The sequence below is a fragment of the Lutra lutra genome, chromosome 2 (assembly GCF_902655055.1).
Source record: "Lutra lutra chromosome 2, mLutLut1.2, whole genome shotgun sequence".
Lineage (NCBI taxonomy): Eukaryota > Metazoa > Chordata > Mammalia > Carnivora > Mustelidae > Lutra > Lutra lutra.
Genome location: NC_062279.1, coordinates 206,457,508 through 206,481,126, shown reverse-complemented (window position 1 = coordinate 206,481,126; position 23,619 = coordinate 206,457,508). Strand labels below are relative to the sequence as shown.

The window sequence follows — 23,619 nt, the reverse complement described above, 5'->3', positions numbered from 1 at the left end:
TGCACACAACATAGTTCAATAGTTTACGTAAAAGACGGCCTGATTTTTGCCCTCAAATGCGCAAAAAGAATTTTCTATTTACCACCTCAAAACAGTCTTTGGCCTTGCTGAATGATTATAGAGCTGCGATTTTACTGTGAAGCAAAATAAGCCTTCAAGTGTCCCTTACTTGATCTCAGAAGGTCAAATTCTCTGTCCAACAGTTCCTCTTCCGTTAACTTGGAGAAATTATCGTCTCCGAAAGGGTTCCACCCCGACATGTCAGGTGGGTTACTGACGCTCCTCTGACTTGTAAGATGTGCAACTGCCTCTTTATCAGCAACTGACCTGTGGTAATAATTAAGAAAGGAAAAGAAGAGAGAAAACATTAGAATTCAAAATTCTCAAGTGCCCTAGTTCATACTTCCTAACTAACTTGGAAAATTAGATGCTTTTATTATGATGAAGATGGCAGATCTGGGCACAGATGGGACAACCCCCCTGGAATTTGAACTGATGTGTACCCTTGGGCAAGCTCCTTAAGTTCTCTGTCTCAGCTTCCTCATCTGTACAACAGGAGGCACTCGATCTCCCTCATAAGGTTACGGAGAAGATTACTTAATACATAAAAAGCCAAGAGAATGGTGTCTAGAAAAAGAAACCAGGACTTAGTATTATGATGGTGCTAGGGAGGAGCCCTAAAGCGGTACTCAGGTGCCACGTCAGACAGGATCCGTCTAAAATCACCACGGAATAAGACGGTCCCACGTCCCGGCTCTGCTGAGACACCGCGACAACTCTCCGTTTACAGAGGCATTCTCTACATAGTGACCGAGGAGTGCTTCATGAATTAGCTAAAACTAGATGGGGGTTATTTTCTACATCATAAATAATTCATTGTATTTTAAGTATCCACATAGTCTGGAGGCCAGAACCTCTCGTTTTATGAAAGTTATCTACTAGGCCTCTTGGCTCTTAAGAGAAGGTGAGAGTCTAATGATTCCTTAACTTAAGAACCCCTGGTTACCTCTCTTTCAACCCAGCCTGGAAATACTAGAGTAGGCAAATAACAAATAGTTTGGCAAATACCAATCTGAATCTTTAAACCAGCCTCTCATCTTATGCCCTGCTCTGCACTTAGACACACTTGTCCTAATTCCTGCATCTAAATGTTTGATTTAGGAAAATACTTCAATCAATCCATGTTTCCTCCCTTCCTCTCTATATTGCTCACACTCTCTCTCTCTCTCTCTCTCTCTCTCACACACACACACACACGCGCACGCTGGGAGGTGTACTACAGCAAACTGTATGTATATCTTATCCCCCTCTCGACAGGCTCACTGAATAAGTATGCTACTGATGTTGCATTTTCTCAAGCCTAAGTCCTAACCAAAGCTTACAGACACCTTTTCCCAGCTAATGCTCATATACTGAAATAATATTATATAGAACCTCTTCAGAGTTCCCATAATCAAAGTTCTAATAGCGACTTCCTCCTACATATCTAAAAATATTAGGAAATATTCATAATGGTCAACAGATTTTTCACTATAAAATCCTGAAGCACTCCCCAATTCAAATCTGAATTTGAGAAAATCGACACCACAGTTCTTCACCATAATGTTTTCAATATGAATGATCCATGAAAATAACTCTACTAACCAGCCTATCTACGTAACCAAAATACACCGGTTGTGGTTGTAATAAGCCTGCCCGATCTTATAAATGAACCAAACGACACATTACTGTCTTTTGCACCTCTGAATTAAACCAAACTAGACAACTTTATGAGTATTATCAAATTAATTGAAAGTAATAATATACATAAGTAGACAAAGTTAAATTAACTTGTCTACAAGGATTCTTTTTTTTAAACTACTAAAGTAGCCCGTTAGGGCTTTGTTTCTATTTAAATTACAAACACTGTCTTAACATATAAGCCACTAATTTCCTTAGCCTTAAATGCTGCTAGATATTGTGAAGCCTCACCTGCAAATAGCAATTATTAGATCTGACTGATGGAAAAGCAAGGAAGGACAGGGATCCTCAGGGTCGGGAAGAGAGGACTAGCGCGAGAAAAGGGGGGACTTTGCAAAAAGATGGGCTCGCAATTCAGGAGCCACTTGGTGACTCCACTCTGCATTCACACCCACTTCCACGATCATGGCTTCTGCATTCGCCGGAAAGATACTTGCCTGTTGGCACTATAAGAGGAGTCCACTACGGTTCCAACCTGAGCTGGGAGGGAAGAAGTGTAGGAAACTAAGGCGGACGGGAACTCCTGAGGGGACGTGAGAAACTCGGGTGAAGCCTGGGGCTGGGGCTGCGGACGCTGCGCTAGCATCTGCTGCAGGAGAGCCTGCTGGTACTGCTGCACCTGAAACGAGACACACCGTTCCCCAGACAGGGCTCGAGGTCACTCAAGCTCGGTCAGCACCACCCTGTTTACTACGTTCTTCCCCTTGCATGCCGGCAGCACAGTCAGGAGCCTGAAAACCAGCGTGCGCACGAAGGAGCAGTCTGTGACTCCAACATCACAGCAGTGAACAGAAGTCTACTTACGGAGCTGTCTGACTGCGGGTATGACAGTGATCATTTGCAAAATATACAAACATCAAATCACGACATTGCATCCCTGAAACTAATAGAATGCTATGTCAGTTATACCTCAATTAAAAAAAAAGTTGTGAAGTTAGGCTCATGTGACAGGATTCAAAGATCTTCCTTTGAACAGTGTAAGAAAAAGACAAGAGGGTAGTTTATAGTCACTAGTACAGCAATTGCTATAAATTTGCTCTGAAGCAAATGCAATTTCCCATTGAGTTTCTTTTTTTATTCAACAGACATGTGCCAAATGAAAGAGACATATGACCAAAAGACCATGGGAAATAGATCATTTCCCTTATACGACGAGGAAAGAGAAAAATACCATCTGTCAGTTACAGTGTTCCAAGTTCAGGTGCTACGGGTCAGACCAATGTCAGACTACTTAAGCACACACTACTGTCTTTGTTAAAAATGTGTTAATTAACTGACTTGAGTCAAATCTGAATAATTAAATTCTGAATAATACCATTCATACTGGGAATTCCCACACTGGAATGTATTCTCAGAGAGAACTATCTAGAAGTTACGAAACGCTTACCATTGCAGGATACTGTGATGCAGAAGGTTGCGGCTGATACACGGAATGCAGCAAAACCTGCTGCTGGAGCATCTGCTGCTGCTGCACTGTGTGCTGATACTACAATGAAAAAAAACAAAGAAATTCATCAATATCAGGCACGCCTTTTTTGTGTCATCGTTTTTTTTATTTGGCTTGGGGGATATTTTTTAGTACTGAGCTCACCATCGTAACAATGATTTCAGTACTAGGAGTCCAAGCATCAATGTACAAAAACTCTAGTCCATAACTGACTATAACTTACATGTGCTCACTGGAATTGCATTCCCAGGGCACTTTAAGGATGCTTGGAAGAAAACTAACCCTGACACATTTCCCCGCTGACGAGAACCCCTGAAATGACCTGGGTCCGGGACTCACAGTAAATTCCCAACCTCTTCTATCTCCTCTTCCACGATGCCTTCCGGCAATGCAATGGCACCTTCATTTAACTGTTCTGCTCCGGTCTCTTAATCAAGCCCAGGAGAGGGAGCCCCCCACGACAGGTGCCATGCGTTTACTGGGCTCAACACATTTCAAGAAATGACAGAGAGGGAATTGTGACAAGTCATTAAAGATGAAACAGCTTAATGAAACTAGAAATTTGCAGGTTCTGATAAGGCAAAGGGCAGAACAGAACTTAAGGTCATTTTTTTGTCTGTGTCCCTTCCAACTCTAAATGCCACCCCTCCACACACACACACACACACACACACACACACACCGCAACCCAGGCCTGGGGGGGCAGGGGCGTACCTAGAACAAAAGCCCAAGACAGTTTTATGTCTGAGAGCCTAAATGCCACCTTTGCAACAATGACATTCTTAAGCTGTTTCTTAACAAAACATAACCTGAAAAAGATGACATTCATCATAAACGGCCATGCTTGTTCAAAATGCCCGATGACTAAACACTTCTTGGCTTCATAAAGTCCTGATGCTACCTATTTCAACAGGAGATTCTTAGAGAATCTCACAGAAGGCAAGGAAAATGTGTTTTCTTCAATAGTGTGCAAACGGGCGAAGGCTGCCTTGGAGCCAGAGTCCCCGGGGCCCCCGCCCCGTGGGTACAGAAAGTGGAGGGTGACCTGCTGCCCGTAGGCGTCCTGGAGGAGCGGCGGCGGCTGCGGCCGGTGCTGGAGCTGAAGCTGCTGCAGTCTCCAGTCTCCCTGCTGCAACTGCTGCAGGACGCGGTGCTGCTGCGGGGGCTGCTGCGGGGGCCCCTGACCCAGCGCGAGCTCGGGGCCACGGCCGGGTCTCAGGGCTCCTAAAAGAGGTTTCAAAAATGCAGGTTAACATCCTCAAGAGTTCAAGAGAACGGCCGGATTTCGTTCTGCTTCATTCAGCAGCACTGAGCAAGGCCGCTCCCTCTCCTCTCCCGCGTGCACGCGCACGCCGCCTCCCGGAACTTCAGGACCCGCGCACGCCGGCGCGCCGGCCAACCCTGGGCCAACCCTGAGCCAGTCGACCTCTCAGAAACGCTGCGTCGTCCCCACCTCACGCCTCGCCTCGAGCCCGCCAGCCTTGCCCGCGCCTTGCCCGCGCCTCGCCCGCGCCTCGCCTCTCAACTAGCCCGCGCCTCGCCCGCGCCTCGCCCGCGCCTGCCTTTGCCGCGGCGCTTCCCTCCGTCTACACGGCCGCGTTCACCGGCCGCGACTCTTCTTGCCCGTGGAGCTCTAGCTCACGTCCCTCCGCCCTGTCCTTCATCTAAGGCCTCCCCTCGGCTCGCAAGGCTTCCTTCTGCCCTGCGCACGTGTCTTCACGGCCGCCTCCGACGAGGGCCCTTTGCCGGACGGGACAATGACTCACTCATCTAGGACGGCCCCAAGGAACCTCTATTTAACAGATGCTCAACAAATGCTCGCGTGGTGACGCTAGTCCCACCGCCTCCTCAGTGCGTATTTACTTATAAGCTTCCGAAATTTCACCCAAGGCAAATCCTATGAATAAACTTTTGAAATTAATGAAAAAGAGACACACAGTAGCAGAAAGGAAATGCGAAATGCCATAATTTCTGAGTCACCATCAAGTCAAGCGCAGCTATGTGAGCCCGCGGGAGGAGGAGGAGGAGGGTGCGAGGAGGGAGACAAGGATTCTTTTTCACCAACATCGTCAAACCTCCCCAGACCTTAAAGCCGACACCCCTGTGAAAACAGTTTTACCGCTTAATTCTAAGGAAATGGGTGTTGATTATAATTAGTCTTGAAACATTTATAAAAACATTCAGAAGAAAATTAAAACCGTAATTCTACCACACAGACATTACCACCATTAGCCTTTTAAGTGTATTTCTTGCGTCTTGGTAGAATATTAAAACTGCAGCTCCCCAGCTATGTTCATCTTTTAGGACCCTGACGTCTAACTGTGACCACCCGTGACTGGGGGTGAAGCCGGGTCGCAGCAGGGAGCATCCTGTGGCACACCTCTCACCTCACAGACTCTGACTTCGCTCTCGTCACCTCAAGCTAAGAGGAGTCCCTGGTTCTCAAGCCAAGGCCACAGAGCACCAGAGAAATCCCAAACAACATCATAACAATCCTACGTGGAAATGGCGCTTTCAAGTATGTCATTAAAGCTATCATTCCCCGTTTTGCAAAGGACAAAACGAAGGCTCAGAGAAGTGAAGTGAATTCACCGGGAAAGTTAAAGACATACTGTAAGAAACTTCACAATACATATGGCAAAGAACTAATATTCAGAAGACGTAAAAACAAAATCTGAAGGGCAATAAAAAATAAACAGAAACAAAGCGATCTCACAGAAAATTATGAAAGATAATTCACAGAAGAAAACATGTAAACAGTAAACATGAAACAGTGGTATTAATTAATCAATAATTAAAATAAAAACACAGATATTTCACCTATCAAAAGGGAAATATTTTAAAAAACCAATACTATCAGGTATTGGCAAAAATAAGAATCAAAGGACACTCACTGTTGTTGAGAGTGTAAATTTCTGAACTCTTTTTGGATGGCAATGTGGCAGTAGCTGACAAATTTTAAATGAGTATACTCTTTAATATCTTCCTCAGAAAAATGCTCTAACGTGGAAATCAAGAGTCTGTTTTAAGGATGTTCCAAATACTGGAAATGACCTGAATGGTTACATAGACTGGTACATTTACACCACGGAATATCATCTACCTTTTAAGAACTACATGGTAGATGTGTATGCACTAATGGGCAAAGCTCTCCTAAGCAGAAGAGTTTAAAAAAAATCAAGTTGCAGAGAACTAGGTATAGTATGAGTCCCTTTACCTTAAACACAACCTAAGTATTTCGTATCCAGGCAGTTGCGTGCAAGAACATAAAAAAATACACCCAGGAAATGCATACTAACCTACTGCTAGTTTTACTCCACAGAAGAAAATAATGAAGACTTTAATATCTTTCCCTGAATACTACCATACCATCTGAATATTCTAAAAGAACATATTTGTGGGTCATTTCTTATATAATATTTAATGGGGGAGAAATGTTAAAAGATGCACACATGGCAGGAGGGAAGGAATATTGCTTTTTCAACTCAAGCTGGAAACATGACAAGAAGAAACGCAGTCCCTGCCGTGGGAGCAGGCCTGACCCTCACAGCCCCTAGTCAACAATTTCACAGACGCTCACGTCGGAGGAGGCTTCCTGTCACCATGTGGACCCGGGCAACACGACCACCCCGTCATCGCATCTGAACACCGCCAGGGTCAGGAACACCGTCCAAGCCAAAAAAAGACCAGACCTCTCCCAGATGGAGCCTTGCTCCTGTGGCTGACTGCTGCCTGGACACCAAATCTGAGGTTTTTGCTTCCCTCCTTCTAGAGAAGTTTAAGATTTATCAAAATACCTATGGTATCATATTCACTTCCTAACGGCATTCAATCCACAGCAAAGTCCCACTTCCTTCAAGCTTCCCCCAAAATACCAAAAACAAGCCCAAATCCTTCAGTAAGTCTTTCAAACACCATCTGAGACACTCCCACAGATTCCCATGATATGTGAGTAATAAACCCAATCTGTTCAAATACAAGTGTGTTCCTAGTGGTCTTTGGCTGGAGGGCATTGATAAACGATAGAGAAGACTAATAGGATCGCCAACCCAAAGTGGTAGGAAAGAAAGAAAGAGAGAGAAAGAAAGAATGAACGAACACTGAATGCTTACTACAAAACAGAACCTTCCCAGATACCACACACTTTGTCATGTATTTCTTGTAATAGGAAAAACAGCTTTTATTCTCATTTTACAAGAGAGAACAATGAGGCTAAGAAACAGACACAAAAGGTTTCAACTTCCCCTATTTTCCCTTTTCCATGAAACAATCCTCCATCTGGTGTGCCTGGTCATGACAGAAGGACACAGCAACGCATCAGGTAACATAAACATTACCTTTACTGAGTATAGAGTTAACAGTAATAGTAGCTAATATTTAACATTTCTTAAGGACATACTACGTGGCAAGGGATTATATTAAGCAGTTATGTAATCCTCACAGCAATGCTATCAGATAGGTACCAGAACTTTTATAACATACATTACTAAGAAATGGGAAAAACAGAACTCACATTCAGGTTCATGAGGCTCCAAGTATGGGCTCTTAACCATTAGAGAATACTAGCTGAAAACACCTTAACTTAAAACATTTTAACATTAAAGCAAAACAGCTATATCATGAAATAAAGTGCAAAACCGGGTTTTCTTGAGATGAGCCTACAAGTTATAACCCCAGACCCTTGAAAGGACAAGTTCACTATCTAATATTAGAAAAAAAATTCCCTAAGAAAATCTCTTAAGTCCTACCCTATATCATAATGCTTTGAAGATATTTAAGATCAGAAAAATAAATCTTCTCAAAATCAGATGAGAAGACAGGTTTCTGTGTTGTACTCTCCACATGACCCAAGATACACTCCTCCGCCAGGGTTCTGGATGCAGTGGAAAGACATACAACATTTTAGGACAAGAGTTTCAACCCCTTCCTTTCCAACACGATGCAGAATTGTCTATACTCCTGAACCTTATTACCAACCTCAAACCCTACTAGCTGAAGACTCTATGGATAAGCAAAATGGAAGCTTTTTGTACCAAACTATTATATTACCAGTAACCGCTTTTGCCTACAACTTTAGGAAAACAATGGGTTGAGTTTATCAGACATCAGTAGAAAGTTTCTTAAGCATTAAGTGACCTGCTTCACAACAGTAAGCTGCCAGTAATTTACACTCCTAGGAAATCAAGCCATAAGGTTTAGGTTAACTATAAAGGTGACAAGGTTGGCAGGGCTGTTATTACCTTTTGGTCTGTGGTTCCCAAATTCACCAGGAGCAGGGACTTTAACAGGTGTTGCTGAACTCTGAATGGTCAGCACACTGGGTGTGGCAGTAGTGGAGTTGGCCTTTGGTCTCTGTCTTGGTGCAATTGAGGTTTCTGTTGGTCCAATGGTATCTGTTATTCTACAACAGAGGAATATATTTCATTCCAAATCCTTGGATTATTTCTAATTCAGTATTTGTCTATAAAGGCTCTATTTCAACAGATGCATTTTAATTATTATTGACGATCATATTAGTCCTCTTGGCTTCTTCCTCTCTATTCTCAAGTGTTAAATGTTTAAAAAAGGTAGGAAAGTAAATAAAATAAACCTAACCATTTTCCTTAAACCAGTATGCTCTGCTACCATTCACAGCCACTGAAGCAGATAGAAAAAGAATACAGGCTTGCTCTTAAAGAGACAAAATAAAAGAAACAAACAGAAACCTTCTCATAAGTTTCTGGAGAGAATCAGGAGCCAATTCTCTAAACCAGTCAGAAAAATAAAAAACAAGAAACAAAAAATAACAGTCTCCTTAGCTTAGACTCTAGATCAAGAAAGAAAAGACCGCCCTCCAGAGCTCACAGAAGAGCCAAAACTTTCAAAGAGTGGAGCTACCTGTTCGCATTCAATTTCTTGAATCTTCAACATGCTTTACTTAGAACAATGAATGGAAAGTATGCAACATCTTCCCCACTAGAACTTAGCTTAGGCCACAGACAGGGATGGTCAAAACGGTAAGCATAGTTTTGAAAGCAAGAACACTAAAGGACACATTTTCTTTTCTTTAAAAAAAAAAAAAAAAAAAAAAAGCCAGGGGAAATCTTTAACTCACATATTCATCAACTTATTTTTTCTATAAATCCAGTACAAAAATTCAATTACTTTCTAATAGCATCATATGTTCACTTTTCAACAGGACTGCCAAAAAATCTCTTCACCAAGTTCCCTCAGCACCTTTTCCAATGACTTGGAAATGAAAGTCTGCACACATGATTTACTAAGTTCTATCTGCTGCATTTGGAGAATGCCCGATATACAGTAACCGTACAGATCCACGGCTCTCCCTTACATCTGTGCATACCACAAGAGGGAGCCCTCTTAACTAGCTTTGTTAAGAGAGAAAAGAATTAAAACTGAATCGAAGATTTTAGATAGTTACAGAAATACACTGTAGGTGTGCGATTTTCTAAAAATGACATTTATGTTTCAGATGGGATGGGTTATAGTACAAGTCATGAAGACTGAATTAAAGGCAATAAAATTATTATGTATACATATAACCAATTGTATCTCATCATAATGATAATCAAGTACTTACTGAGTTCAAATTACAGATATGACACTAAAACCAACGCTGTACTCCCTAAGTTCAAGTTGGGGACTGTATATCCTGTACAGTCTTTTTATCTGTCTAGCCATTCTTTATTAAGTAGAAAGGATGGGCCAAACCTCACCCTGCCTTGTTCCCGTTATAAATTGCTCTGTAGAGATTCACAACACACGAGGGCAGCAAACCTCTAAAAAGCATGTTCAAAGTTCTACAGACTTTAGTGTAGCCTTTCCTAATGTATCTTACCAATGTACCAAGATCTATTATATAATTACTGATATCCAGCAAACATAGCACAATACCACCTTCGGACAATTTACAGTATACCCAGGAAGATATGATACGCGTTCATGAAAGTAGAATAAAATAAATGCAAGACAGTAAAAATAACCAGTGTCAAGCTAGTACGGTCAACAGTTTCATAGAGGAGTAATTCTACCCTTAATCTAATTCGACTATGAAGGCTTCAGGTAGGCACTGGAGGGTAAAAATAAACACACTTCCATTAGACAGTAAAAAAGAAATTAAGCGTTCTGTGTGCAGAAATGGGAAGAAAATGCCTGGGCAGATTAGGCAACATGAAGACACAAACTCGCCTCGAACAAAAGACTGAGTAATCACTGGTACCACCACCATAAGGACTCATCTGCCCTATTACAGTAGACAAAGCTGTTTCTCTGCTTCCTTCCTTGTCTTTCCTATTCCCTATCTTCTGAACAATCTCTTAAACACAGACTGTCTCCTCTTAAAATACTTTAGTGTTTCCATCTGCCAGGACAGTAATTCTCAATCTTCCCATTTTCAGACACGAGTCACAAGTCTCCCATGTTTAACAGTCCCAAGAGCAGATGCAGGTTTCAGGGAGGTAGAAAGGAGCTTTTAAGAAAGAAGGAAACCAGTATGCGATGTCTCTCAGTAAAGGCAGGGTAGATGGATAATACTCATAAAAGCTCTAAAACATGTAAATCGTAATACTAGCTATTTAAAGATTTCTCCAATCACCTGTCCCCCATCAAGAAGACTTTTACATGAAAAAAAAAGACTAATTTTTATTTTTTAATTAGGTTTTATACATATTTAAATTTTTTCAAGTACTTTACTGATTCTGTCAATAAAGAGAAAATTTATATTATTGACCATAAGCACCAGTGAACCTAATTTTTTAATGTAATGTACAGATTTAACCTAATATGGATAGCACTGTGAATTTTAGTTGCACTGTTTCATTTGCCTATAATTGTATAGCTAGGACTTCTGTCATGGTTAAAGAGATATTCAAAGCATCATTTTTGTTCACTTGACTCATGCTTCTTAAAAAATCTTTGTCTACTTTCTTATAGATTTCATCATTAACACAATAATTACTTAAAAAACCACAATAGGGGCACCTGAGTGGCTCAGTTAAGGGACCGACTCCTGGTTTCAGCTCAGGTCGTGATGATGTCATGAATCTTGGGCTGGAGCTGGAGCTGGCAGCACCTCCCAGCTCACCAGGACGTCTGCTTGAAAGATGCTCTCCCTCTGCCCACCCCACCGCTCACACTCTTTCTCTTTCTCTCTCTCAAATAAATCGTTAAAAAATAAATAAGTTTTTTTTTTAAGATTTTATTTATTTATTTGTCAGAGAGAGAGCGAGCGAGCACAGGCAGAGGCAGAGGGAGAAGCAGGCTCCCCACAGAACAAGGAGCCTGATGTGGGACTCGATCCCAGGACGCTGGGATCATGACCTGAGCCGAAGGCAGCGGCTCAACCAACTGAGCCACCCAGGCGTCCCTAAATAAGATTTTACGGACCACAGTAAAATTGAACTGACATGTCCTGTGGTAATTCATAACTGCCACCTGACTCTAACAGCAGTTGCCAACTACAGCTGTGTCACAGACAAGACAGTCGGTCAGAAGAGATTCCCGCAAGTTACATGGAACTTTATTCCTTCAGTCTCTTATTCGAGAGAGTATTTTAAAATTCAAGTGAATGAAGATAATAATTTTAGACTGAGGGAATATTTTTTAAACAAAGTCATTCATAAATGATATTTTAACAATTTACAAACAACAAATTATTTTTTATTATAACAACACATCTCACACAAAGTCCCAAATAGTAGAGTAGACTACAAAGTTGAAAATTCACCGGCTTCAAGCCCAAAGTCCAAATTTTTCAGCATGACATATAGACCAAGTTGCTCGGGACGGCATCTAGCTACCGTTTCCCACCACTGCCGTCTATGTCCCCTTATGCTTCAGCCTGGCACGTTGACAAAGGGCATTCTTCCTGCCTGAATTGCCTGTCTGCTGTAGTTTCACTCCCCATCACATCAGGTGACATTCTGTCCATCCAGCAGCAAGCCACAGCCCCAGGGAGAGGAGGCTTTCTCTGCTCCCAGCTTTCCCGTCCTCCACTCTCAGAGCTGAACAGTAGCTATGTGTGTATCTACCTATGTAACGTAGTATCTATACATCTAACTGTTCTCTTATCTATCTTCATTAGAATTTGAGCTCCTTGAGAATAAACACTGCTCCTTTTCCTTTGTGTTTCCAGGATCTATATCTTACATATAACAGGTGCATAATAAACATATTTTATGTATTTCATGTCAAATAAAATTTTACCTAAGTAAAATACAAAAAAAGCTCTGAATGGGACACCTGGGTGGCTCAGTCAGTTAAGTGTCCAACTCCTGATTTCAGCTCAGGTCACAATCTCAGGGGCCTGAGACCGAGCCCTGAGATGTGCTCTGTGCTCAGCGGGGAGTCTGAGATTCTCTGACGCTCTCTCCCTCTGCCACCCTCCGACCCCTACAACTCGAGTGCTCATGCTCTCTCTCAAATAAAGATACCTTTAAAAAAAGGGGGAAAAAAAGCCGTGACCAAGATATCTCCCCACATGCAATATTATGTCTGATAATCTAAATTATAATCCTGTTTATTAACTTTTATAGACAAAAATAGTATAAAAAACCATTAATTCAATCATTGATCAGATACACATCTTAACCTACATAATACATATCAAACTTAGTACAATAAAAAAATATGAATGATAATTTAAAACATTATACTTCTTTATCAGTCTTAAAAGAATTAGTTATAACCATTCATTATAAGTTATACATAGCAGTACATATTCCAAATATGTATTAGAATACATAAAAGAACATATGAATTTAGAATACTCTAGTTTGCTGTAAGTTATTTCTTTCCTTAAATTAAAAAAAAAATACTAGCTATAAACACAATACAAAAATTTCATGAATTAGAGTTACCATGTGATGAAATAATGACACCCTTCAAAATGACCCAATGGAACATCACTCGTTGCATAATCACTTCCTAACTGCTGAGGGTGAGCATTTCGAGTAAGACCCATGTCAAATCCCATATCTAACGCAAAAAAGCTCATTTTATAGTTGCTATCTAAGCTACTCATCACATGCAATAAGAATCCGTTTTTTGTGTGTGAAAATGATATTTAATTAACGATACTAGCTAGAATTTAAAAAAGAACTGCACACTTTGTAAAAAATGTCTTTTCCGATCTCAGCATAGCTTTGCCTACCTGGCTTTTATTTGGCTTTTCCTAGAAGCTGCTTCACTAGCAGTCATCGGTTCAGGAAGAGTGGAAGGAACAGAAGAATTCTTGGAAGAAAAAAATAAAACTTTTCATTTTCGTTTTCATTTTAATTGCAGAAAGTTTCATTTAAACAGTATGGATATACCCTTGAAAAGTACTATCAAGGAAATACTACTTGCACCTCAGATGCCTACGACACGCTCACATGTATTTGCCAGATCTAATCTGCAAATATCACTGCACGATACCCAAATGTCACTTTCATATTCATGTTCCACAGACACCATTGGAAAAGAAACAGAACATCATCATCAGATCCACTTTACAAACCGGTAAATATCAGTTTAAAGGAAGGATTACAGTATACTTGTAAATCAGTGACTATTTTCCAAAAGACTTTGGAAAAAGAAGCGAACCCCAAGAGCTGAGGGAAGTGTTGTTTCTACTTCAGATAACGCTCATCACACCCCTCGTAAAGGTCACCAAACACATGCTCTCTAATGTCTGTCTTAGAGTAGGCACCCAAATACATATTTGCTGAATGAAAAGCTAAAAATCCACAAATGTCAAATCAACCTACTTTCATTACTAGGTTAGAACTGCCTCACTTTCAGCTTCGACAGAGAATATATTACATTGAAGCTTCAAAAAACAAAAAGAAATAGTACCAACTTCCTTATTGTTTTAGTGGGATGGACGAAGTTTTATACACCAAAAAGAACTATCTGAACAAGAGCCAGAATAATCTTTAAAAGTTGAGACTAAGGGCGCCTGGGTGGCTCAGTGGGTTAAAAGCCTCTGCCTTCGGCTCAGGCCATGATCTCAGGGCCCTGGGATGGAGTCCCGCATCAGGCTCTCTGCTCAGCAGGGAGCCTGCTTCCTCCTATCTCTCTGCCTGCCTCTCTGCCTGCTTGTGATCTCTGTCAAATAAATAAAATCTTTAAAAGAAAAAAAAAGTTGAGACTGACTTAAAGTCAGTGATGAACACAGACCTTTATTAAAATCAGCAAAGATGTGCCATACAGAGTTAATGCGCTGTAATCAGGTGCACTGTGCAGACGAACTCAAAGCCTCAGAATAATGCTAGCTACCATCAACTCAACACCTTCCACGGATGAAGCACAGGGTTCACATTTATTATTCGTGATCCTCATAAGTATTATTTTCACAGAAAAAGAAAGAGATAGTAAGTAACTCCCCAAAACATACAAAACCAGTCACTGACAGAACTGAACCCAGGTCTCCCCATGTATAATAGCTACGCTCTTTATACCAAAGGTAACCAGACTTTTTACCCAGCGCTTCGCGCCTCAGGAATTTTTCATGAGGCACCTCCCAACAGAACAGAGAGGCCCAAAGAACTGAATAAAAGCAGTTTGTGCTGTGTCAAACAGAGGTCACTGCGTGTCCCTCAAAAAGGAAAAAGATCCTGCAGGAACCCAGGTCTGCTGTAGCTCCCAGGGCACCTCGGCACAGTTTGGCAACTGTGACTTTTTATAAAAATACTAACCACAAACATACTGTCAGACCACTTGTCATAAAACAAGTAATTCTGAAAGTGTATGTACCTATACATACGAAATGGGATTTTATGGGGCGCCTGGGTGGCTCAGTGGGTTAAACCTCTGCCTTCAGCTCCGGTCATGGTCTCAGGATCCTGGGATCGAACCCCACATTGAGCTCTCTGCTCGGCAGGGAGCCTGCTTCCCCCTCTCTCTCTGCCTGCCTGCCTACTTGTGATCTCTCTCTCTGTCAAATAGACAAATAAAATCTTTAAAGAAAAAAAAAAAAAAAAAAGAAATGGGATTTTAAATTCATATCCTACTTGAAAAACTACTCACATTGATGTTGGAAACCGGACAATCCTTTTTGGCAAATTTAAATGCAAAATAGGACACTTGAAATATGTCAGGTCTGCGCTCTGGATCTGGTTCCAGCATGAACCCTGAAAGAACAGATTAAACTAGTAAGTTTCACGGAATACACAGAAGCTATATAGGGGCACATTAAAACAATGAAATGAATATACACTTTTTTCCATTCTAAGATCAAGTGATTCTAGTAGAGTTTGCTCGTGTTCTAGAAAATATAGAAATATATATATATAATATAAAATATAGAAATTGTTATTTTCTACATGAACCTGAAGCATTAACTGAAGCTAAAAATGGTCACGGAAGAGCTCTGCACCGGAAGTATAAATAAACAAATAGAAACGTTCTTCTCAGAAAGTGACCCAAAACAGTGAGTTTAGTGGACACCAGGGAATTATTCAAGAAAGTTCCAAAGCCACAGTAGAGGTCTTTATTTTATTATCTGAAATACCTCCACTAATTTTCAAATGATCCTGAATCACTGAGAAAATATTAAGTTGTTTGTGCATTATGTTTAACAAAGTAGTTCAGGGTTGACACAACCGTTTTCCAAAAACATTCTTTCTTCCCATACTGATGTTAACGATATTCACCCTAGCTCTTATTTCTATATATTATTCACATCATGTTCAAAAGTATGAGTAGAGCTTTATGGTTCTATTATAAACAGATTTCACACCAGTCTTACAACATTGCTTGAAATACCTGACTTTTTTCCTAACGAAAATGATCTTTTTTTCTAACCGAATGACTACTTTTCTATTACATCACTTATTCACAAGTTCACAAGGACACTGACATCTACACTCAATTCTATAACTAAAAAGTTCATATTTTGTTACGACATCTCCATGTTCTAACTCTGATTCACTGATTAACTCTAAGTTCTTACAATGTTCAAACCATTTTTTTACAATTTATTTATTTTACAGAGAGAGAGTGAGTGGGGGTTGGGGCGAGACACAGGGAGACAGAGAGAGAATCCTGAAGCAGACTCCTGCTGAGTGTGAAGCCCAATGTGGGGCTCAAACCCAGGACCCTCAGATCATGACCTGGGCCAAAACCAAGAGTTAGCCACACGGGCCTTCGCCTTCCCGCATCGTGGCTTTGCCTGGCATTGGCTGGCCGTGTCCCATGGAATGTCTTCCTTGCCGCAGGGTCAGCCAAAAGGGAAAGCCTTTGCGCCAGAAAGCTAGAGCCTTTCTATAGCAAGTAGAGGCACCCCTCAAATCATTTTTAAACCTATTTGGAACAAAAATGCATAGCATCAATTAGATAATCTTCTGAAACTTGATAAGAAAATTATGTATAGAAAGATCTAAGTATATAAATGGGTAAATTAAAATTAGAAAAAAAATAAATTAAATCTTCCTTTCAAATTTAAGTAATATTTGAACAAACAACATATACTACATCTCCAACATCATGATAAACTTAGGTTAAAAACACAGTGTGCCTCAAATGACACTAAGTACAAACTTAGAAATTGATTCAGGAGATTCTAAAAAGTCAGTTTTAAAAAATATTCTACATGAGGGCACCTGGGTGGCTCAGTCCGTTAAGCATCAGACTGGATTTCAGCTCAGGTCATGATCTCGGGGACCTGGGATCCAGCCCCACATCAGGCTCTGCACTCAGCAAGGAATAAGCTTGGGATCTCTCTGTCCCTCTGCCCCTCTACCCGTGCATGCGTGCATACTCTCTTTCCCTCTCTCTCTCTCTAAAAGTAAGTAAATAAATCTTTAAAAAAAAAAAAATACTCTGCATGTAACTTGACTTTATAGACTTAAAATAGGTCACTTATAAAACTGATTATTATTTTGTCACCATTGTTAGATGTCAATAACCAAAAACATTTATGTATTTAGTTTGTATTCAACTACATTCCAGAGAAGATTCAGGAACCTACAGGTTTATTTTATCCTCCGAAATCATATTTGATCTTGACACCAACAAATATTAAATGTTTTAAAAAGATAACAGCACATGACATAGAAATAAATTTAAACAGACTTTTAACAATAAATGCTTATTCATATAATTTTTTAAAAACAAACAAATCACAAGAAACTTATCAAATTCACAAACTTAATCTATTTTTCTATACTAACGATTAAGTTTATTTCGCTTTTAAAATCTAATTTCAACTGTAGCTAATTATAAATATTTATTCCTATAAGAGACCTGAAAAAGCATACAAAACTATGAAGTTTTAGGCTTGTTTTTTTTTCCAAAGACTTCATTTATTTGAGAGAGAGAGAAACAGAGCAGAGAGACAGAGAGCACGAGCAGGGAGAGGGGCAGAGGGAGAGAGAGTAGCGGGCAGCCCAACGTGGGGCTTGACCCCAGGACCCTGGGATCATGACCTTAGCCAAAGGCAGACACTGAACACAATGAGCCACCCAGGCACCCCAAAACTATAAGATTTTAAGTATATGAGAAAAATAATACTAATAGAAAAGTAATGGCTAAGAGCCCGTGCCCACCCCCACAAAAAAAACAGGATAATGAAGTCAGTAAAGAAACTGCATATGATTTGGTCCTACAAATGTAAGCCAAAAATTTAGCTACTTTCTAGTTGGCAACACAAATACAGCAACATGACCTATTACAAGAATCACAGTATCCTTAGCACAAAAACAAACCAGGTGTTAAGAAAAAGCACTATTCCTAATATTGACGGCCACGAGTAAATTCTCCCAAGTGTTTCTAAAGAAAGTTCATATAGCATGAACAATGTCCTTAAGAAACTGCAATGGGTCATTCCTTCTGTGATGACCGGTAACATCACACCTAAATGCAGTTCAGCAGAAGAAATTCTGTAAGAGCAGAGAACAGCTCAACACAACAATATACTTTTCTGGCCTGACTTAATCTAGGAAAAGTTTAAGTATCTAGAGTGGAAAAGAATGATCCTTCCGGCAATCCTATATATTTTTTTCTTTCATAGTAATGAAAAGCATTAAGAGCCAATAAACTTGAGATTTTATGTTCTCTAAGCAGTATCTTTACAGGTAATCCTATCTCCCAAATTAAGCACAGCACAATATCTCCCAATGATTAGGTAACCAAACTGTGGAGAGAACCGGTATCATCTTAGAACCAAACAGAAGGACCTCTAACTCCCAGGTTTACATCTGCTAAAGCCAGTCTAGTTTGCCTAACTGTACTGATCCCATTTATGGAACATAAAAGCAATTTAAAAGGTCACAACTGTCATTTATTTTATAGACTATGTGCATTATTAGGGTAAGCATAAGCAATAGCTTATGAAACTTGTTTCATGCGTATGTGTGTACATGCACACACGTGCACCAGGTCACAATTAACATGCATTTTTTACTATGGACCACAGTCAAACAGTGTGAAAACCACTGTACCAGTTACCTCTCTCTACTACTATAACTCATTCCTCTCCAGGAAGAAAAGAGTAATTTGTCTAACTGTTAGCTAGCAAAAATAAATAAGCACCCACACGGATCAATTTCTGAGACTTTCTTTCAGGATGGTTCTCCAGACAGAAACATTCTCTCTGAAGACATGTCTGGTAAACGGCCTGCTTCTGGAAGGGAATCTCTGGCTTTCCAGCACTGCCTATGGTTAAGTACATTTGGGGACTGAACACAGATGAATAGGCCCATTTACCTTCAGATCTAAATTTCATTCAGCAACCTGCTTTTTAGTATTAATGTCGACAGTTTTATCTGATGAGCTCCTGTGTCCCTCTGATTTGGTTCTAATTCAAAAGTATGAGGAGGCTGAAATCCATAGGAAGAATATGGCTACATTTTTATCTCTGAATATTTTTATAGTGGATATTACCAGCCATTAAAAAAGAAAAAAAGGAAAAGAACTCAATAAGACACCTTGAAGCATTTAATTTAAATAATATAACTTCCCAACTGTCCGAGAGGACTGTACGTTGCAAAATGTACTCCTCGATAACTAAACAATATAATCTGAAGTACAGAGGGATCAGCTCTAATTCAGCTAAACACTGAGACACATCTGCCAAGAATGACAACTTCAGTTTTTAAGTAGTTTGCCCATTTTCTTTCATAATAATTAAACCTCAAGTCTAGTGTTCTACTAACTCCCACTTCAAAGACAATAAAACCTTATTGCCCATGAAAATACGCTCCTGAAAGAATGGATTAAGAAATACATGTGTCTAGTTCATCCAAAAGTGTTTAAATTCATTTAAAAAAAAAAAAAAGGCAGAGAAGTTAGAATACGCCCTTGTTTACCCAATTTAAAGTGATCATGTGAATCATCATGAGACAGCCCCACTGACCTTGATTCTACTGAAAATGTAAGATCAACTTTTAAAACATTGGCCGCATAGAAATGAAAGGCTATTTCTCTGCTCCTAATTGTGTGAATCTTTCTGTTGATACAAACACCGCTTACATAACCCAAGAACACAAAATGTCTCAGCATTGAAGGTAGTGTACAATTAAACCACCATGCTATTTCCACCTACGGTATCAGACATAGCTTATTAGAAAACACTTGTGGGGCACCTAGGTGGCTCAGTCAGCCTTCGGCTCAGGTCATGATCTCAGGGTCCTGGGATGGAGCCCAGCATTGGGCTCCCTGCTCAGCAGGGAATCGCTTTTCCCTCTCCCTCCCACCCATCCACCCCTGCTCACGCTCCTGGGCATGCACTGTCTCAAACAAAATCTTTTAAAAAAATAAAAATTGAAACATTTGCCCAAGGCAGCTGAAATGGTTACATTTATAACTAATTGTACAGGAAAATAAAACATCCACGCCTATTCCAACAGAAACAGCTGTTAAAGGGGCTGCTGCCGCTGTAGCTGTGACCAAGTAAAAATTACACTTTCACTAAGGACTTACGCCAAAAGTTACATAAAGGGGTTCCCATTGAAGTTATACAAAATGAAAGATCCATCCCTGGGCTGGGCCTAAGTAAAAGCCAAACCAGCCTCTCTGATAGCTCAACAAATTTAACAGGAAAATACTTTGAACAGAGGCCTTAAAGAATTTTTCTGCGTAAAATGTTATTAAATTGTTTTCCTTTCATGAAGAACTTTTTCCCTCCCAAAGACTTCTATTTATTACTATCCTTACAGTAATACACCTAAAGAGAGAACACCTACTCTGATTTTACAACTATCAATACTTTAAGCATTAACTTGTTATTTTTATCTGTTAGCCTGTGGAAATTATTACAGATCCCCCTCGACTTATGATGGGGTTACATCCCAATAAACCCATTATAAATTAAAAATACTGTAGGTCAAAAATACATTTAATGAGCCTAACCTACCGAACGTAGGCTCGCCTACCTTGGACGTGCTCAGAACGCCCACCGTTAGCCTGCAGTTGCGCAAAATCATCGAACACGAAGTCCATTTTAAAGTACAAGTGCCGCATGTAACTTACTGAATACTGTACTTGCAATGGAAAACAAAGTGGCCGCATGGGCACAGAATGCTTGAAAGCATCATCGTTCACTGGTGAGATCAGGTGGTGACTTGGAGCTGCAGCGCAGCGCGGCCACCCAGCATCACGAGAGAGTGTGCACTGCATGCCGCTAGCCGAGAAAAGATGAAAATTCAAGACTCAAAGTATGGTTTCAACTGCATGTGTACAGCTTTCGCATCATTGCAAAGTTGAAAAATCATAAGCAGAACCATCTGTATTAGAAACTTGCATGTTAAGTATATGGATCCTACTTAACTCATTCTACGGACTGCTGGAATGAAACCAAATTTAATAGCCAGTAATGACCGTGTTCAATCATAAATAACCCAAACACTAAAATGGCACTACCAATATGCCCGGTTAGTGTATCTGGGGGAGTCCTGCTAGCCCCCCAGACGTCATGGTCAGAGCCCTCTCTACACCTGCCCAAGAGGCAACCCAGCAGCAATGACTGGAAACCTCCAAGGAACTCCTCCCTTAGTCTCTGATTTCTTTCCAAATGTACAGCAAAATGTCCGAGATTATTTTCAAAAATAATATAAAAAAGAGTGGGTGAGGCTATAGACGAAAAGACTGACCATGAGTTAGTCATCACTGAAGCTGGGGAACAGGCACACAATTCACTGAACTGTTCTGCCTCTATTTGTGTATTTCTTGCTTCCATAATAAATTTTAGATGTATTAAAACAAGCAAGCGAGTTCCTGGTTTCCCACAGAAAATAGGTATTAAAATAAATTTATTTACTATTAAAATGATAAGAAATAACAAGTCTTAGTGGGGATATGGAGAAAAGGAATCGTCTGGGCAGGGGGAGTGAGCATGCCAACTGGAACAGCCACTCTGGAAAACAGTACGGAGGCTCTCGGAAACATTACAAGTGGAACTACCCTATCACCCAGCGAGTCCACTTCCGGGTATTTACCCAAAGAAAACAAAAACAGCTCAAAAAGGTATCTGCACGGGGTGTCCACGTGGCTCAGTGGATTAAGTGTCTGCCTTCAGCTCAGGTCATGATCCCAGGGTGCCCTGAATCGGGCTCCCTGCTCAGTGGGGAGTCTGCTTCTCCCTCTCTCTTTGTCCATCCCCCACACTCATGTTCTTATTCTTTCTCTAATAAATAAATAAAATCCTAAAAAAAAAAAAGTATCTGCACCCCTATGCATTATTTACAATAGAAGCAACCTAAGTGTCCACTGATGGGTGAATAAAGAAAATGTAAAACACACACACACACCACACATTCACTCGCACTCTCTTATATTATTTGACTATTAAAAAGAAAGAAAATCTTGTCATGGATGGACCTGAGGGCATTATGCTAAGTGAAGTAAGACAAAGAAAGACAAATACTGTATGATCTCACTTATATGTGGAGGGAGGAAGGAAGGGAGGGAGGAAGGAAGAGAGAAATGAACTCATAAATACAGAGAAGAGACCGGTGGTTGCCAGAGGTGAGGAAAGGGGAGGGTGGGCAAAACGGGTGAAGGGTAAAGGTCGTTAAACAGTACCTTCCAGTTACAAAATAAGTTAAGTTCTGGGACGTACTGTACCCAGCACAGTGACTGTAGTTAATAATACGGTATTGTGTATTTGAAAGTTGCTAATGAGAGTCGTAAAGGTTCTCGTCCCGGGGAGTGGGGGTAAACTATGTGAGGTGATATATGTTACCTAGATGTATTGTGGGGATCATTTCACCATATATACGTGCATCCAGTCATTACATTATACGTCTGGAACTAATATAATATTGCATGTCAACTATATTTCAAGAAAAGGTTAAGCCCAATAGATGAGTTGCAAAACGCAAAGATACAGAACCACAAAGCAACTGAATAGACCCAAAAGAAAGAAAAACAAAGCTCTTCCTGCTGTTTGTATAAAACACTGCACAAAGCAAGCAGTGAGGAAAAACTTAGTAGTTACATTTAACAGTGTGTTCTTGAGCATCTAACTTACAGTAAGCCTTTGGCACAGCCACCGTTAATCTGTAAGGCCAAGCTCTGCTTATGGCATCCAAAGATATCTCTGAGGAAATACATTCTAATGAGTTTCTGAAAGTAAATGCCCTGCCCCTGACCCAGAAAATCAAAACCTCAGTTAACTAGGAAGAATTATAACAATGATATCAGCAGTAATGGTGGTTATTATAGTAGTCACGATGGTAGTATTAAAGGCCATCTCTTACTGAACACATACACATGCTAAGAAGTATTTTTCATAATTCATTTAATTCTCACAATAACCTTTAAGAGGCAGGTACTTTGAATATGGTCAGTTTAAAAACGTGATTAGGAAAAATGGAGGTGCCCAATGTTCTGTACCAAGTAAGTGGCAGAGCAGATGTGAGCCCAGGCCCTCCGGCTCAAGGTTTTGTTCTTAACCTCTACAACATACTACCTTAACCACCTTACAACCCAGACGCTAAAAGGAAGGTAAGGCAGCCAGCCCTCTGTTCATTCATCATAATATTCAGTAATCCCATTAGTTAAGCTTCTCATTCTCCTCTAAACACTCTGTAAGTTCTCTTCAACTCTTGGATCCATCATGAAAATCCTTCTCTCCTCATTCCTCAATTCACCTCCATTATTTGTCTACTGGAAAAGCTAACAGAAGCTCAGAAGAAAAATTCTGAACAATTGGTTCTGCGACTTTTAAGAAGCAGGAAAACATAATGAAATTAATAGTTAAACTGAGATTTATTGGGACACCTGGGTGGCTCAGTGGGTTAAAGCCCCTGCCTTCTGCTCAGATCATGATCCCAGGTCCTGGGATGGAGCCCCACATTGGGCTCTCTGCTCAGCAGGGAGCCTGCTTTCCCCTCTCTCTCTCTTCCTGCCTCTCTGCCTACTTGTGATCTCTGTCAAATAAATAAATAAAATCTTTTAAAAAAAAATAGTTAAACTGAGATTTATGGACAATAGGTAATAATAATTACCCTTAA

At 40.4% G+C, this 23,619-nt stretch overlaps 1 protein-coding gene across 4 annotated transcripts in view; it reads right to left on the bottom strand.

The window, feature by feature from the left end:
- The window catches only part of BMP2K (BMP2 inducible kinase), a 126,409-nt gene that overhangs the window by 27,475 nt on the left and 75,315 nt on the right, over positions 1-23,619 (bottom strand). For all 4 annotated transcript variants that reach the window (XM_047719637.1, XM_047719636.1, XM_047719633.1 and 1 more), the window contains 7 exons: positions 15,194-15,297; positions 13,338-13,417; positions 8,428-8,588; positions 4,233-4,411; positions 3,128-3,226; positions 2,178-2,359; positions 170-327 (listed from right to left, as the gene is read on the bottom strand). In XM_047719637.1, the coding sequence (XP_047575593.1) occupies positions 170-327; positions 2,178-2,359; positions 3,128-3,226; positions 4,233-4,411; positions 8,428-8,588; positions 13,338-13,417; positions 15,194-15,297 (963 nt within the window). The remainder of the gene's footprint in view (positions 1-169; positions 328-2,177; positions 2,360-3,127; positions 3,227-4,232; positions 4,412-8,427; positions 8,589-13,337; positions 13,418-15,193; positions 15,298-23,619) is intronic.